General features: G+C 46.3%; 1 protein-coding gene across 1 annotated transcript in view; it reads right to left on the bottom strand.

Annotated features, from left to right (window-relative positions):
• Positions 1–6,105, bottom strand: part of REEP2 (receptor accessory protein 2) — a 66,698-nt gene extending 60,593 nt beyond the window's left edge. The window contains exon 1 of the mRNA XM_088465418.1: positions 5,941–6,105. Within this exon, the coding sequence (XP_088321544.1) occupies positions 5,941–5,972 (32 nt within the window). The 5' untranslated portion in view covers positions 5,973–6,105. The remainder of the gene's footprint in view (positions 1–5,940) is intronic.
• Positions 6,106–16,248: the final 10,143 nt, after the last annotated feature.

Genomic DNA, 16,248 nt, shown 5'->3' with positions numbered 1-16,248 from the left:
CACACTCGGTCCTCAAGGCTCCCCAACTCTTCAGCTTTTAGAGATATCCATGGTTGACCACAGGTGACTTAATTAGTACCTCAGTCAATTTGATTTAACCACCTGTGCTCAACGATGGCTATCTCTAAAACCTGAACTGTTGGGGAGCCTAGAGGATGCATTTGGGAACCTCTGTATTAGGGCATGCTAAAACTGTGGCAGGGCATGCTGGGATGTTAGTTCCACAACAGATGGATGGCCGCATGTTGAATAGCCCTGCTCTACAGGCTCCTGACTGAATGCAAGCGATTTTTAAATCACGCTTTAAGTACAGTAATTAGATTTGTTACTAGATTAGTAGTGTGGGGTCACTAGCACCTCTTGTGAGATGATATGGAGTACATGTAGGGGGTCTGAGACTATGTGGGTGCATTTTTTGGCAAGAGGGAGGACTAAGTGGCATATGGGGCATTTGTGGCAAATGATGGGTGTGAGAGTGGGTTGAGTATGGGATGCTGGTGGTTGGGATCCTGGCGATCAGAATCCAGACGCCGGAATCCCGACAGGGTTAGGATACATTAACCCTCCCCCTTTTTCTACCCCTATACCTCTCTCCCTGGTGCCTAAACCTAACCTCCCCTCCCTGCACCGAAAACCTAAAGCCACCCCCTTAGTGCCTAACCCTCCCCCTAGTGCCTAGCCCCTAACCCCAGTACATACCGTCGGGATACCAGCGCCGGGATTGTGACAGGTGTTGGGAGTCCGGTGCCGGCATTCTAAGCACCACCATCCCGACTGTCGAGATTTTGACCGGATCCCCCCCATGAGAGCAAATGGGGGCGATTAGGAGCAAGTGAGAGATTTGAGGGGCATGTGGAGACTTGTCAGGATGGAGTGATGTGCAGTTCGGGCTGTTTTCTTTTCTTATTATCTTATCTTTTACATAAAGGGGCTGATTCATAGTGCACCCTGGTAAAACTATTTTGATCTGCAGGTGGGGCAGATATAAAATGTGCAGAAAAAATTAGCTTTGAGTGTCCAAACTCAAATCTAAATTGCAGTGCAAAAATAAAACGTTCAGTATATGTGGGCTACATATAAAAGCAGTCAGTATTTACCCTGCATACAAATTAAATGTAGTTGCATCTCTTGCATTACATGGTTTGTTTCAGATACAAAGGTCATCACTTTTTTGTTCATTAGAGAAACCTGTGTTAACTAAATGTAAAAAAAATCACTAAGAACTTTCCTGGTGTTTTTCTTTTATTGTAACTAAAATTAAAAATTCCAGAAGACTTCCCAACACTGCCCCTACCAGGTAATCATAAACTCAGTTCTCCCCATGATGTAGGATTTTTCTTCTAAGCGCCCTTATTGCTAGTGCTGTTAAGTGCTCCTTCTGTGAAATGCTTCCTATTCCATCATGTTTTAAAACTTCAGGACGCTGCATTGTTGTCTAGGCTTCACTTTTATCAAAGTCACCATACCCTCCGTATCTTGGCACTTGTTCCGTGGAATCACCCCCTCTACTCTAGCACTCTGTCCCCTTGCCCTTGGTTCCTGTGGTGCACTGTCCCATTTCTCCCAAGGCACCCACTCCCCTGGCCCCAGACACCCTCTCCCATGTTTAAAGTAAAAACAAGATAAAAATTATGTGGCGTTTTCAATTTCTTTGTAGCGTATTTATTTTGTTAACATTGGAAAAACTTTCCTTCATAAAGAACAATGAAAATCGCAAACACTAATTATAAAGTATCATACATTCCATCTCTTACAGTACAGCTAAAATATAGGTAAAAAAAAGCACTTGTCCTGTGGCCTTGCGTCTTATACTGTTCCACTCCTTAGAGATTTATAATATCCTCATAATTTACATTAGAGAGCATATTATCCCATATATCATCAATATAATTAAACTATATTCAATTAAGTGAGTGTTGGGTCCTGCAAGCCATTCTTGCAGTAAACTCGCACTGCGAATTGCATTTGCAATTCAGTTCCAAACTCACATAAATTTTTCAGAGGAAATCCGTGTTGTTTTGTGTGCATTCCTCTGAGCAGGTGAATAGGTAGGGAAATCTTTATTGTAAGGTCAAAATGTCAGGACACAGTGCAGAACCTTTGGTACACCATTCCCAATGAATAATCATGCACTCTGAGGGGATTAAATTACATAATTTGTACCTCTTTTCCACCAAAAACCCGGGTCCAACCTGGGTTTTCAGAAATGGTTCCAACCCAGGTCAAACCCAGGCCAGACACCGTTTACACAGCACCATCGATCTGGGTTATTCTCAGGTCAGCCGCGTTCACACTGAACCTGGGTCTGCCTGCTAAACTTGTGAGGTCATAAAAAGTGGGAGGTGACTGCTCTACAACCACCAATCAGCTCATGTTAGGCATGATCCAGGTCGGATAACCCGGGTTGCGCCGCTTACACTGCACCATTACCCAGGTCCATCCTGGGTCCGACCCTGGTAGCCACCTGGGTTTGATTGCCCGATCACTTGACCCAGATTATTTTTCAAGGAGCCTTTTACACTGAGCTGCGACCCCGGTAGACCCAGCAAAAACACAGGTTTTTGGTGAATTTCTTTAGAATGCTCAATAATGGGTTAAATGATGTGGAACAGGTGTGTGGATGTGTAAATTATGTAGGACAGGTATGTGGAGGTGTAAATGATGTGAGACAGGTGTGTGGAGGTGTAAATGATGTGGGACAGGTGTGTGGAGGTGTAAATGATGGGAGACATGTGTGTGGAGGTGTAAATGATGTGGGACAGGTATGTGGAGGTGTAAATGATGTGGGACAGATTTGTGTGGTGGTGTAAATGATGCTGGACAGGTGTGTGGAAGTGTAAATGATGTGGGACAGGTGCGCTGAGTTGTAAATGATGTGGGACAGGTGTGTGGAAGTGTAAATGATGTGTGACAGATGTGTGGAGGTGTAAATGATGTGGGACAGGTATGTGGATGTGTAAATGATGTAGGACAGGTATGTGGAGGTCTAAATGATGTGGGAGGTATGTGGAGGTGTAAATGATGGAAGACAGGTATGTGGGGGTGTAAATGATGTGTAACGGGTATGTGAAGGTGTAAATGATGTGTGACAGGTATGTGGAGGTGTAAATGGTGTGGGACAGGTATGTGGAAGTGTAAATGATGTGGGACAGCTATGTGGAGGTGTAAATGATGGGGGACAGGTATGTGGAGCTGTAAATTATGGAAGACATGTATGTGGAGGTGTAAATGATGTGGGACAGGTATGTGGAGGTGTAAATGATGTGGGACAGGTATGTGGAGGTGTAAATGATGTGGGACAGGTATGTGGAGGTGTAAATGATGTGGGACAGCTATGTGGAGGTGTAAATGATGTGGGACAGGTATGTGGAGGTGTAAATAATGTGGGACAGGTATGCGGAGGAGTAAATGATGTGGGACAGGTATGTGAAGGTGTACCGTATATACTCGAGTATAAGCCGAGTTTTTCAGCACATTTTTTGTGCTGAAAAAGCACCCCCTCGGCTTATACTCGAGTCATGCCCGCATGGTACGCAGCTGAGTAGCGTACCATGCGAGCCACGGTGCAGACTGTGTCTCTGTGACACAGCTGCACCGCGTGTGTAGCGCTGACCGGACAGAGTTCAGTCAGCACTACACACTGCCAAAAACACAGCCGCCGGAGCCGGCAGCTGTGTGTTTGTTGTAATTAGCAGCCGATGAGAGTCTGTCAGACTCTCATCGGCTGCTGCTTACACTGCGGGAGCCATCTTCCGGCTCCCGCAGTGGGTAATGGGAGAGACGTCGTCATGACGACGTCTCTCCCATAACGCAAAGTGGCCGGAGGAGCCAGTAGCAACGTCGGGACCAGGAGCGGGGTTTCAGGTAAGTGTTTTTTTTTTTTTATTACATCTATCTCTACTGGGGGGGCTACTACTGGGGGCAGTACCAGTGGGGGAATTACTACTGGGGGCACTACCAGGGGGGGTGTTAATACTGGGGGCACTACCAGGGGGGGATATTGCTACTGGGGGCACTACCAGGGGGGGTATTACTACTGGGGGCACTACCAGGGGGATATTGCTACTGGGGGCACTACCAGAGGGGGTATTACTACTGGGGGCACTACCAGAGGGGGAATATTACTACAGGGGGCAGTACCAGGGGGGGATTACTACTGGGGCAGTACCAGGGGGGGATTAATACTGGGGGCAGTACCAGGGGGGTATTACTACTGGGGGCACTACCAGGGGGGGATTAATACTGGGGGCACTACCAGGGGGGGATATTGCTACTGGGGGCACTACCAGAGGGGGAATATTACTACTGGGGGCAGTACCAGGGGAGGGATCACTACCAGTAGCTACTGGAGGGTGGCTACTGGATTACTACCAGTAGCCTCCCTAGACTTATACTCGAGTGAATAAGTTTTCCCAGTTTTTTTTGGTAAAATTAGGTACCTCGGCTTATATTCGGGTCGACTTATACTCGAGTATATATTATGCTGGACAGTTGTGTGGAAGTGTAAATGATGTGGGACAGCTATGTGGAGGTGTTATAGTGATGGGAGAAAGGTTCTGAACTTGCTTCCTATCATTTTTCAACCATTAATAAAAAGTGCAAAAATCAGCCAGTTGACACCTTTTAAGAACCTCCAGAACTTTCCTTATGACCACTAACAGTCTATGGCCCTGCTATCTCAGTTACCAATATTTTTGGGTCCAGGATGGTTTCCCCACTTTTTCATGCACTTCTCGCAGATTTTACAGAATATGGCAAGGATACAGTGGCCAGAACAGCATTGCCTGTGCAGTGCAAAAAGATTGGAATTTCGGATGGGAGAGTTGGGCGGGATGAGAAGTGCCTGACTAAATTTTGCATTGAAATGGAAATTATTTTTACATTTTCCATAGTAATTGAACAAGTGCACAACATAACCCACCCCCCAACCCACTCAGGTATGGATGCTCTTCAGCAGGTAAGAAAATTTCTAATGGTGCATACACTCGGTCAGATTTGTCAGATCATCGATTTTGTTGAACGATAACGATAAACGGTGAACGATTTCATCAACGATTTGAATGATTTTATCAACGATGAACGATGTATGATTTCTGACAGTATTTAAAATGAATGAAATCGTCCAAATCTGCCTGCAAACACAGTCGATGTCAGATATCGTTGGTCGATGCATGCCCTACATGTCAATGATTGAACGATTTTTACAATCGTTATCGTTCATGTCTTTAAGAAAATCTGACCGTGTGTATGCAACATTAGAACCTTTTGACCACTGTGATAAAGACCTGATGTCATCTCACTCTCATGACTAATGTAAGATATAAAGAAGTTACAATGAGTAGTATTTTAAAATACAGAAGGTGGCTGTAAAATAAGTTGGCTGGAGTCTGGGCTTGGAGGTTATACTTTATGCACCGTGCCATTATTACCACGGTGTTTGCAAAGATGGAAAAATAGATGCACACCTTAAAATGAGCTTGGTGGACAATTGGACGTGCGCGTGGAAATAACACATCAGAGCGGGCTTGTATTTCTTCCATTTTGTAAGTGATCTATAAATTAGGAATTACTTATCTACCTGGCTGTGCTTCCTCTTCAGCTTGATGCTGCCAAGTTATACCCGGCCATTGCTTGTGTGATTAGAAAACAGGGCCTTCTATTAATCATGGGCTCAGTATCTTAAATTCGTTTATATAAAGTAGCACATGATGTAACCAATGTAAATACAGGTATTAGAATAATAGCTAATTCCAGTGAGATATCTGTGCTCATCCTGTGCAGATCAGCATTCTCTATATGCAGCACATCAGCATCATGTGTACACAACACACATACTCCTGCACTGTATGAGCCGTCATGCAGCCACCCCTCCTATACAAACACATGTAAATAGCATGACCAGGGGCTGCATAGCATCACACAATCCCATACGGTACTCACACCACCAGTCTGGAGATGATCCAGGACACCATCCTGACTGTCCCCGGAGGGGGCTCCCCGGGTAGCGGGCACACGCCCCGGGCACAGCACTGGCGGCGGAGGGACGGGGATGAGCAGCCACAGGCTGGGAGGAGGAGAGGGAAGGGATAATAATCCCGGAGCCGGTTAAATCCGTACAGTCAACGTCTTTGCAGCAATCCAGGGGGCGTGGCTAGCTCTTAAAGGCTACTGTGCGATGAGGTACTTGTTCTCGGAGGACAGTAAAAGCAGATGCTGGCAGATCACCGCAGCAGGGGAGCGAGGACCAGTCAGTGATAGGATGAGAGGAGCACATTGCCTTTAACGTCATGATAGGGAAGGCTGCTCAGCTACAAGTTCATTTAGGATACAAATGCACCGAAGAAGGGAAAATACATACACTCCATATATAATAACCGCTGTATACAAGTGCATTTATTTTGTAATTAGACAGGCTCCTTGTCTTCTAGACACGATTCCAGCATTATAGAATGTATGGATGACGATGTCTGCAGTTACAATCAATAACTTCAGACAGTGCCTAATGCCAGCAATGTATGAAAGGCAATGCCTGTTTTGAATATGTAACAGCCATTGCTACCATTTATGTATGTTACTCATATAAAATAGCAGAGCCGTAACTAGACTTTTTGGTGCCGTGTGCCAGAAAGAGCATTGGCGCCCCCTGATTTTTCAAAGGGACATAATGCACCCAAAAAAGGGCCATGGCTTCATCGGGAAGGGCCAGGGAAGAGATAGGAGAGGCCAGGAGATGCTGGGGATGAAATAAGAGGAAGCTACAAGCAAGAATAATAATAAACAGAAATTGGACAGGCCCAAACAGCGCCCCCTGACCTGCACTACCCTGACTACGGCCCTGTAAAATAGCTATATAATAAGCGGGAAAGCGTGTCTGTCTGTTTGTCCTTTATGCACAGCCAAAGTTTTGGACCCTAGCACCACCAAGTTTGACCAGGATTAGGTTTTTGCTTAGGTTTGAACATCGCCAGGCCGCCACACTGTCAAAAAATCCCTAAAAATGGGGTCACACTTAAATTACAGAGGTTTCGGGGCTGGCTCAATTGGAAATTGGCAGTCTGTAAAAATCCAGTGTGAAAGCTACAAAAGTATCCTTTTAACTTCACAGTCTGAGCAAGTGTCAAACTTTATGACTTGCAAGTTCATATTAAATCCAGAGTTAGTCCTTTTTAAAGTGACCATATATATTAGTCAGCCCTCTGTGTTTGCATGCAATGGCATAACTAGAACTATGTGGGCCACATAGAAAAATCTTAAAGGGCCCCTCCAGAGGTAAAAAAAAACGCATATTTGCCCCCACACACAGCCCATTCATGTTATGTCACACAGAGCCCATTCAGGTTATGCCACACAGTAATACCCCTACACATTATGCCACGCAGTATTAGTGCCCCTTATACTTTATGCCACACAGTAATGCCTCATACACATTATACCACACGGGTGCCGAGGGGGGGAGCGGGTACGCTTTGCCCAGGCTTCCAGAAGGGCCCGGTGGGGGCCTGGGTCCGGCGGCGCCGCTCCCTGCCTCCTCCCTTCCTCTTCCCTCCCTCGCAGCAGCCCAGCACGTGGGAGATTGCTAGCGGCTGCTAAGCAGCAGCCACAGCAATCTCCTCTGCCTGAGGGGGGGAGCGATCACACTAATCGCGCCCCCTTCTGGCTTTGTGCCAGGCTGAGGGGCTCACAGCGCCCCCTCCCCGGCACACAGCGGTGCTGCAAAAATTATTTTTATTTTTTTTATTTTTTTGTCATCTTTTTCAAGAGGGCGTGCCCACGCCTCCCGTGATTAGGCCATGCCCCCTCCTTACCGGGGCCCGGTGGTGCTCTCGATGGCCCTGCACACAGTAATGCCCTTTACAGATTGTGCCATGTAGTAATGTCCCATATGACACATTATTCTATCCAATAGTAGTCAGTTCCATTTGGCCTAATGGAACAGATAAAGGATCAACTGGTGCAGTATCCATTGCCGAGCTCCTTGGATGCCTTGATGCAGTTGGCCATACGGGTTGATCGACGCATCCGAGAACGAAGGATGGAGAAACAAGGTCCATCCCCACTCTCCCATACTTTTGCCATCATGTCGCCTAAGGAAGGTCCGGAGCCCATGCAGATAGGGTCTCACCGCTTGCCAGCCGAGGAGAAGACACGTAGGCGGACCCTAGGTCTGTGTCTCTACTGTGGTGGCAAGGGGCACCAAGCACGTTCCTATCCTCAGAAGTCGGGAAATGACAGAGCCTAAGTGATGTGGGAGAGATCCACTTAGGTCTGTCAGCTATGTCAGCTGCAAAATCTGTCCTCCTTCCAGTGTGCATATTAGTCAGAGGAAAGCAGGTCAAGGCTTTGGCCTTCCTGGACAATGGAGCTGCAGGAAATTTCTTGGACCTTGCCTATGTCCAGTCTGTTGGCATTTCTGCAGATGTATAAGAGTCTCCGATTTCTATCTGTGGATTTGATGGACAACTATTACTTCAACGGTCAGGTGAAGAGGCAGACACCTACTTTTTTGCTTTCCATCGGGGCCCCTGCCTACTGAACACCTGTCTCTCTATCTTATCCACTGTCCTCTGGCTCCTATCATACTTGGATTACCTTGGCTGAAGACTGACAATCCTGTCATCGATTGGGAGACTGGCAAGGTTTTGCGGTGGGGTCCAAAGTGTTCCAAGGGTTGTCTTACTCTTCCCTTATGGGCGCTGCAATCGGATTGTCATCCATTTCATCACCTTACAAGGACTATTTAGATGTCTTCTCCAAGCAGAAAGTGGATACTCTCCCTCTGCATCATCCATATGACTGCACCATTGAGCTTGTTACCGGAGCCAAGCTTCCCAAAGGCAGGTTATATGCCCTCTCCATTCTGGAGTCTGAGGCCATGAAGGACTATATCAAAGAGAACCTTGCCAAGGGATTAATTCACCCTTCAAAATCCCGGCAGGCACAGGATTCCTCTTTGTAGGCAAGAAGTATGGAACTTTGCTACCTTGTATTGATTATCGAGAGCTCAACAAGATCACCATTAAGAATTCGTACCCGTTGCTGCTTATTTCGGTCCTGTTTGATCAGCTCCGGGATGCCTCCATCTACTCCAAGATTGATCTGGGCGGTGCTTATGATCACATCTGGATCAAAGATGGAGATGAATGAAAGACAGCATTTAACGCACTCAGGACACTACAAGAACCTTGTATGTCATTTGGTCTGGTCAATGCTCCTGCGGTTTTTCAAGACTATATTAATGGCGTAATCCGAAAGTTCCTGGGTCGTTTTGTGTTTACCTAGATCACTTCATCATCTGTTCACCTTCTCTTGAGACACACCGTGCCCATGTCCACCAGGTCCTGCAAAAGTTATGAAAGAGCCATCTTTATGCCAAACTTGAGAAGTGTGAATTTGAAAAGACCGAAATATCATTCCCGGGTTATGTCATCAATCCCAATGGGTTTACCAATGATCCCGGTAAACTCAAGGCAGTCTTGGAGTGGATCCGATCCACCAATCTGAAGGCCATTCAGCACTTTCTTTGGTTTTCCAACTATTACCCCAGGTTTTTCCAGCCATTTGCCGACATTATTGATCCCATTGTGCAGTTGACTAAGAAAGGCGCAGATACTGTTCATTGGTCTCCAGCAGCTATCCAGGCCTTCAATAACATCGAGGTAGCCTTCACATCAGCATCTGTCCTTCGACACCCAGATCCTGCATTACCGTTTGTGGTAGAGGTAGATGCTCCTGAGATTGCAGTGGGTTCTGTCCATCCATGTGCCTTTTTGTCCAGAAATTTCTCCCCAGCAGAGGCAAATTATGACGTCGGCAATCAAGAGCTTTTAGCCATTAAATGGGCCTTTGAAGATTGGCGACATTGGTTGGAGAGTGCTAGACATCCCGTCACTGTCTACACGAACCACAAAGATCTTGCCTACATTGAGTCAGCTAAAAGGCTAAGTCCCAGGCAGGAACGGTGGGCAATATTTTTTTTGCTGGATGAAATTTTATTATTTCTTACAGACCAGGATCTAAGAATGTTAAGGCAGATGCTCTGTCTCGCAGCTTTCAGTCAGTCCAAACTGCAGTGACACCAGTGGAATCTATTATTCCGTCCATAATTATCCATGCTGGCATGGCCCCAGATCTCTTAGTTTGGATACGTGCTTAACAGGACCAAGCACCGTCCAAGACTTCAGCTGGGCATTTATTTATTCCACAGAATCTTTGGGCAACAGTTCTCTCACAGTTCCATGGCAACAGAGCCTCTGGACATCCTGGTGTGGCTACGACCTTGGAACTCTTTTCTCACTCAGTGTGGTGGCCATCTATGACTGAGGACGCACGTAAGTTTGTACAGAGTTGTGATATTTGTGCCAGGAAAAAGGTTCCCTGCAGAGCGCCTACTGGACATCTTCTACCTCTGCCATCACCTCAGAAACCATGGTCTCACATTACCATGGACGTTATTGTGGACCTTCCCAGGTCAGGCCAATGTAATATCATCTGGGTGGTCGTGGATCGTTTCAGTAAGATGGCCCACTTCGTTCCACTGACAGCATTACCCTCAGCAAATACACTTTCCAAATTATTTTTGCAGCATATATTCCCACAAGACATTGTGTTGGACCATGGACAGGGCGGTAGAGAGCCTGGCCAGGCCCAGGTAAAGGAGGGGGCATGGCCTAATCGCAGGAGGAGTGGCCACGTCCCCTTGGAAAAAAAAACTTTTGCAGCACCGCTTAGGGGCGTTGCGCGACGGGGAGGGTGGCACTCTAAGCGCCCCAGCCTATCGCTAAGCAGTATGATCACTCCCCCCCACAGCCATAGGAGACTGCTTCGGCTGCTGTGAGGGAGGGGGGGACGACGCCAGACCCAGGCCCCGCCAGGCCCCTCTAGCAAGCCCGCTCCACCCCCTCTCGGCGCCCATGACCATGGATCTCAATTTGTGGCGGCATTTTGGAGATCTTTTTGTGCTGCTCTCAAGGTTACTGTGAGTCTTTCTTCCAGGTATCACCCACAATCAAATAAACAGAACAAACAAAACCAGTTGGCGCTAATTATCAGAAAGTGAAGCGGGACTTGTACAATGAGACCGATAAAGCTGCTGTTCCAAAAGAAACTCTGAAGTTTCTCCAAAGAAATTATTTACCATAAATAAAATAGAGGAACTGAGCTAAATCAATCAACATATATAATTAATCATTAAAATATATAAATATATAATTCAGACATATAATAATCAAATAAATGCATGGGTCCCAGCATAATAAAAACATGAACAATATTCTCATATAATGTGCATGACAAATGAATAAATAAATGCAAATCACCCACAATCCAACGGGCAGCCTGAGCTCGTAAACTAATCACTGGAGCAATATCTCAGATGTTATGTATCCAAATATCACAACAACTGGACATAGTATTTGCCTTTGGCCGAATTTGCATACAATAATGCCTGCCACTCTGCGACATCTGTCTCTCCATTCTATTGTGTTACCGGGAGCCATCCGAGGGCTGATTCCTTTAAACCACTACAACAGGTTTCCGGATCCTTGTCTCCCATCATTAGACTTCAGGCCATCTGGAAGGGAGTTCATCAGGCTCTAATCGTGCCTGTGTTTCTGCTGACCAGTAACGAAGACCGTGCGACTTCAAGGTCATCTACTTGGTTTGGTTGTCCACATAAAACATCAAACTCCGTCAGCCATCACAGAAACTGGGCCCCAGGTACATTGGTCTTTTCAGAATAATAAAACAGGTTAACGCAGTGGCATTCCTTAAGACTAACAGTACTTTCCACTGTTCTCTGCTCAAGCCAGTCATGCTGTCCGTCTGGTTTTCGGTCCATGCTTCTAGAAACCCCGCGCCGGTGTTGATACAGGGTCATCAAGAATATGAAGTGGATAAGATTCTATACTCCAAATTGGTGAGAGGTCGGCTTCAGTTCCTGGTACACTGGAAGAGATATGGTCTGGAGGAGAGGTTGTGGGTCCCAGAGAGGTTCGTTCATGCCCCCAGACTCAAAAAAGCATTTTTTCAGCAGTTCCCTAGTAAGCCAGGTGCTAGAGGACCCTTGGTCCCTCCTCAAGGGGGGGGGGAGGTACTGTTACGTTCTGCTGCCGGTATTTCTGACTGTGTTGCAGTTTCCAGTCCTAGCTGTTGCTAGGCAGCAGGGAAGCTGTCAGTATGTGGAAGTTTTCAGCTGCAGTCAGCCTGTAATCAAGCTCTCACTGTGTGTGCAGCTCAGCTGCAAATTAATCTCTAATCAAGGAAGCTAGTTTGCATTGGTTCTTCCTCCTGTTAAATTGTAGCCAGTCCCAGCATTCCCTGCCAGTGATAGGTTGTTCCTAGTGTCCAGTCTGTTTTAGTTCCATCCTGCTCCCGGTCTCCTGTCTCGTCAGAGCCATTTACCTGTGCTAATTGATCTGTGTTCCTGGTCAAGTATCTCCCAGTCTGCTGTAATCATGTTACCAGTCTGCGGCCTAGCCACGTTATCAGCCTGCAGTTCAGCCATGTTACCTGCCCTCGGGCTAGCCACGTTATCAGCCTGTGGTCCAGCCGTGTTACCAACATGTGGCTTAGTCGCGTTATCTATCATCCACATCAGTCTACAGTATAGCTGCATCATCTGTAGCCAGCCGCTGTTCCTTCAATGTTGCCCAGTTGTGTACAAGTCAGCGGTTTCCATTCATACCTGCGACCCTTACCATCAAGTGCAGCCCTACCGCAGCATATCTCCATCGCTATCATGGAATCATATCAGTGGAACTACCATCTTTGAAGGCAACATGGAACTGCCTTACCTGTTGTCCACCTGCTAGCATATCAGTTCTTGCCAAGTTCATTGCTGGGTATTCAGATTCAACCTCTGCCCAGATCCAGCTCGGGTATATATATGTTCTAAATTTATGTTACAATTGAGTACCATCTCCGACCTTCAGGTGTCAGTAAGATAAGCCCACACTGTGCCGAGACTAAATCCTGGCGCCAGCCTAAGTACCGGTGCGCATATCCAGTCACTAAGGGATCGAGTTAGTGTTATAGGCGGAAGATCTCACTAAGTGACTCTGTGGGTTTATCTTGTGACAGACCATAGCATCATAACACCTGGGACCCCATCGGTGGCACTGACTGGACCATCCCACCTTGTGAGCGTGACTGGGTGCAGGGGAAGCGGTGGGCCATAGAGGCAGCTCGGGCACCATAGCAACCGCACACCTTGCACCCACAGTATTTATACCACTGTTTGCATGTAATATCCAGAAATGAAACTCTCTGGCCTGTGGCACTGTGCTCCAAGCTTTCAAAGAGACGGGTCACACAGGTAGCAATGTCATCTCCTATGAAATCCCTGATACCATTCTCATGTGGGTCTTATGGGATCAACAGGATGCCAGCCAACTACTATAGAGTGGTATAGACATGGGCCTTATTCTGCAGTGCAGGTGTCCTGGTGGATACTGCTGGTCTCTGTTTTATATGGTGGTCACTGCAAAGCTCTCTGCATTATATGGTGGTCTCTGCAACACTCTCTGCAGTATATGGTGTATATACTCTCTGAATTGGTTGGTCATAACTGCGATGATCTCTGTATTATATGGTGATCACTGCAATGTTTTCTGCATTATTTAGCAGTCACTGCGATGCTCTCTGTATTGTATGGCAGTCGCTGTGATGTTCCCTGCATTATAAGGTGATCACTGTGATGTTCACTGTATTATATGATGGTCACTGCAATAATCTCTGTATTATATGACGCCACTTCGATACTCTCTGTATTGTATGGCACTGATTGCTATGCTCTCTGCATTATATGGCTACCACTGTGATGCTCTGCATTATCAGACAGACGCTGTTATGTTCTCTGCATTATTTTCTGGTCACTGCAACACTCTCTGCGTTATGTGGTGGTCACTGCAATGCTCTCTGCATTATCTTGTGGTTATTGTTATCATCTCTGAATTATATGGTGGCAACTGTATTATACTCTGCATTATATTGCTATAATGTCTTTGTCACTGCAATGTTTTCTGCATTTATATTGCGAACACCGTAATATTCTCTGCATTATATGGAGGTCACTTATGCTCTCTGTATAGTATGGTGTTTACAATGCTCTGTGATGGGTGAGTAATGTAATACAGGCAGCTATACTTAGTAATTGAGTTTTGAGGCAGCTGAAACTGCATGCTCCATTGAAAATTGTAGATATTCCAGAACCATAGAAAAAATGCTGCAGGTGCTTTCACCTTAATGTAACGGGTCTAAAAAAAGGTATTTCTCTCACCCTACATGCGTTTCAGTAATTACAATAGTGACAGCTGTATCCAAGCTAGCCAAGGAAGACCACTATCTACAGACTCAGCACCTTTACTTAAATAGCCACTTGGAATTACACCCCCCCCCCCGCCTTGCAGTGGACCCAGTCAGCAGCTGTTCTGGGGACCCCCATCTTTCTCCACACCCCTGGGTACCTTGCCCATCAAAGCCTTAATTGGGACCTCTTCTGTTCCCACTTCAAACTCATAGTGGGCAATTCAGATGCGATCCATGCCCATGATTTAGTATGCAAATAGTCAGCATTTACGCTAGCCCCTAAATTGCATATTTTTGTATGCACCCCTATGGGGCTGCAAACAAAAATATGCGATTTCAGGACAAAGTCAGTGAAAATTTGGGATAATTTGATGTGCTGATGCTGGCATTCCAATGCCATTACCATGGCACATCGCATGCATCGCCCGCAATTGAATTGACCTCATAATGAAATCATGTTCCATGCCTCCCAGGTGCCCTGCTGCTGACCATTATTTAAAGTCTCACAGGCTGGCTCCACTGCATTCCTTGCAAACTTTCTCTATCCAGGGCACTGTTTGAATCACCTAAAGTCTCTCTGCTGCCTGATGCTAGAGGAAAAAAAATGTTAGGTGCAATGAAAGAAGAATTCTTAAGTACAGGGTGTCCATGGCCCAAAAATGTCTAGGTACAGCTATGTGTATGACAGTGCAAATTATAGCAAGACAACGGACATAGCCCTGTTATAGAGCCTGTCACAATTCCAGGACCTCGGGTAGGCTGCTTATATTTACAGTTTTTTTGCATGATTAAGTGAGTACAAATATTTCACACTAATCTGCTGCTCCCATTGTGCTGAACTCTTGCTTGATTGTGACCTGTCATTTCTCATGAGGTTTTTAATTAAATTGTATTTGCCGTTACATAGCCTTTGAAAACAGTATCTGAGCTGTAGCTTCATAGCCTATAAGCATAATGCAGATATACTAACTGGACTGTTTGCTTATTGTTCACTAACAAGTAATAGAATACATTATTTTATGGCACATTTGTAGTGAATTTAGTTTTTTTACATATACAAAAGGACTTTATTAACTACATTTATTAGCCATACATTTAATAAAGTATCATAGGCACTAGAATGGTCCCGGTATTGTATACCAGTCACTAGCAGGGCCGCAACTAGGGGGGGGGCTAGAGGTGCACGTGCACCGGGTGCCGGAATGCAGGGGGTGAAAGAGGGCTGACTCACGGTGGCTTGAGGGCTGCAGATTCAGAAATCAGCCATCCAAAAATGGCCGCCGCCAAGGAGGAGAAATATGCTAGAGGTCCTACTGGACCTCTAGCGCAAGGCCAGCGCAAGTTAGGCCAGCGCAAGTGCTGGGAGAAGATGCTGAAAACTGCATCTTCTCCCGTGAAACCCCCTGGCAATGAGCATAAACTCCATAGCAACGAGCATGTAATCCCCGGCAACGAGCATAAACCCCATAGCAACAAGCATGAAACCTCCTGGCAATGAGCATGAAAGCCCAGGCAAGGAGCAGGAAACCCCCTGGCAACGAGCATGTAACCCCTGGCAATGAGCATAAACCCCATGGCAATGAGCATGAAAGCCCATGGCAACGAGCATGAAAGCCCCTGGCAACGAGCATGGAACCCCCTGGCAACGAGCACGAAACCCCCTGGCAATGAGCGGGTCATTTTAAAATAATTAGAAACCTTACTGTGGGACATAAAATGGTGTCAGACAAATATGTAAGTGGCACTTTGGTAATAGGCATTACAGTGTGTGGCATAATGTGTAATGGGCATTATGATGTGTGGAATAATGTAAGTCACTATACCAGGGACGTCTGACTAGTGCACTGTCTTATGGAGGAGCAAGGACAAAATCCAGGTACAGGAAGGGAGGGGGCGCAAAATTGCTGCCTTGCACCAGGTGACAGAGATCCTAGTTTCGGCCCT

This window comes from Taudactylus pleione, unplaced genomic scaffold, assembly GCF_031769625.1.
Source record: "Taudactylus pleione unplaced genomic scaffold, aTauple2 ptg001990l, whole genome shotgun sequence".
NCBI lineage: Eukaryota > Metazoa > Chordata > Amphibia > Anura > Myobatrachidae > Taudactylus > Taudactylus pleione.
Note: the sequence above shows the minus strand (reverse complement) of the source record. Positions and strands in the feature narration are given on the sequence as shown.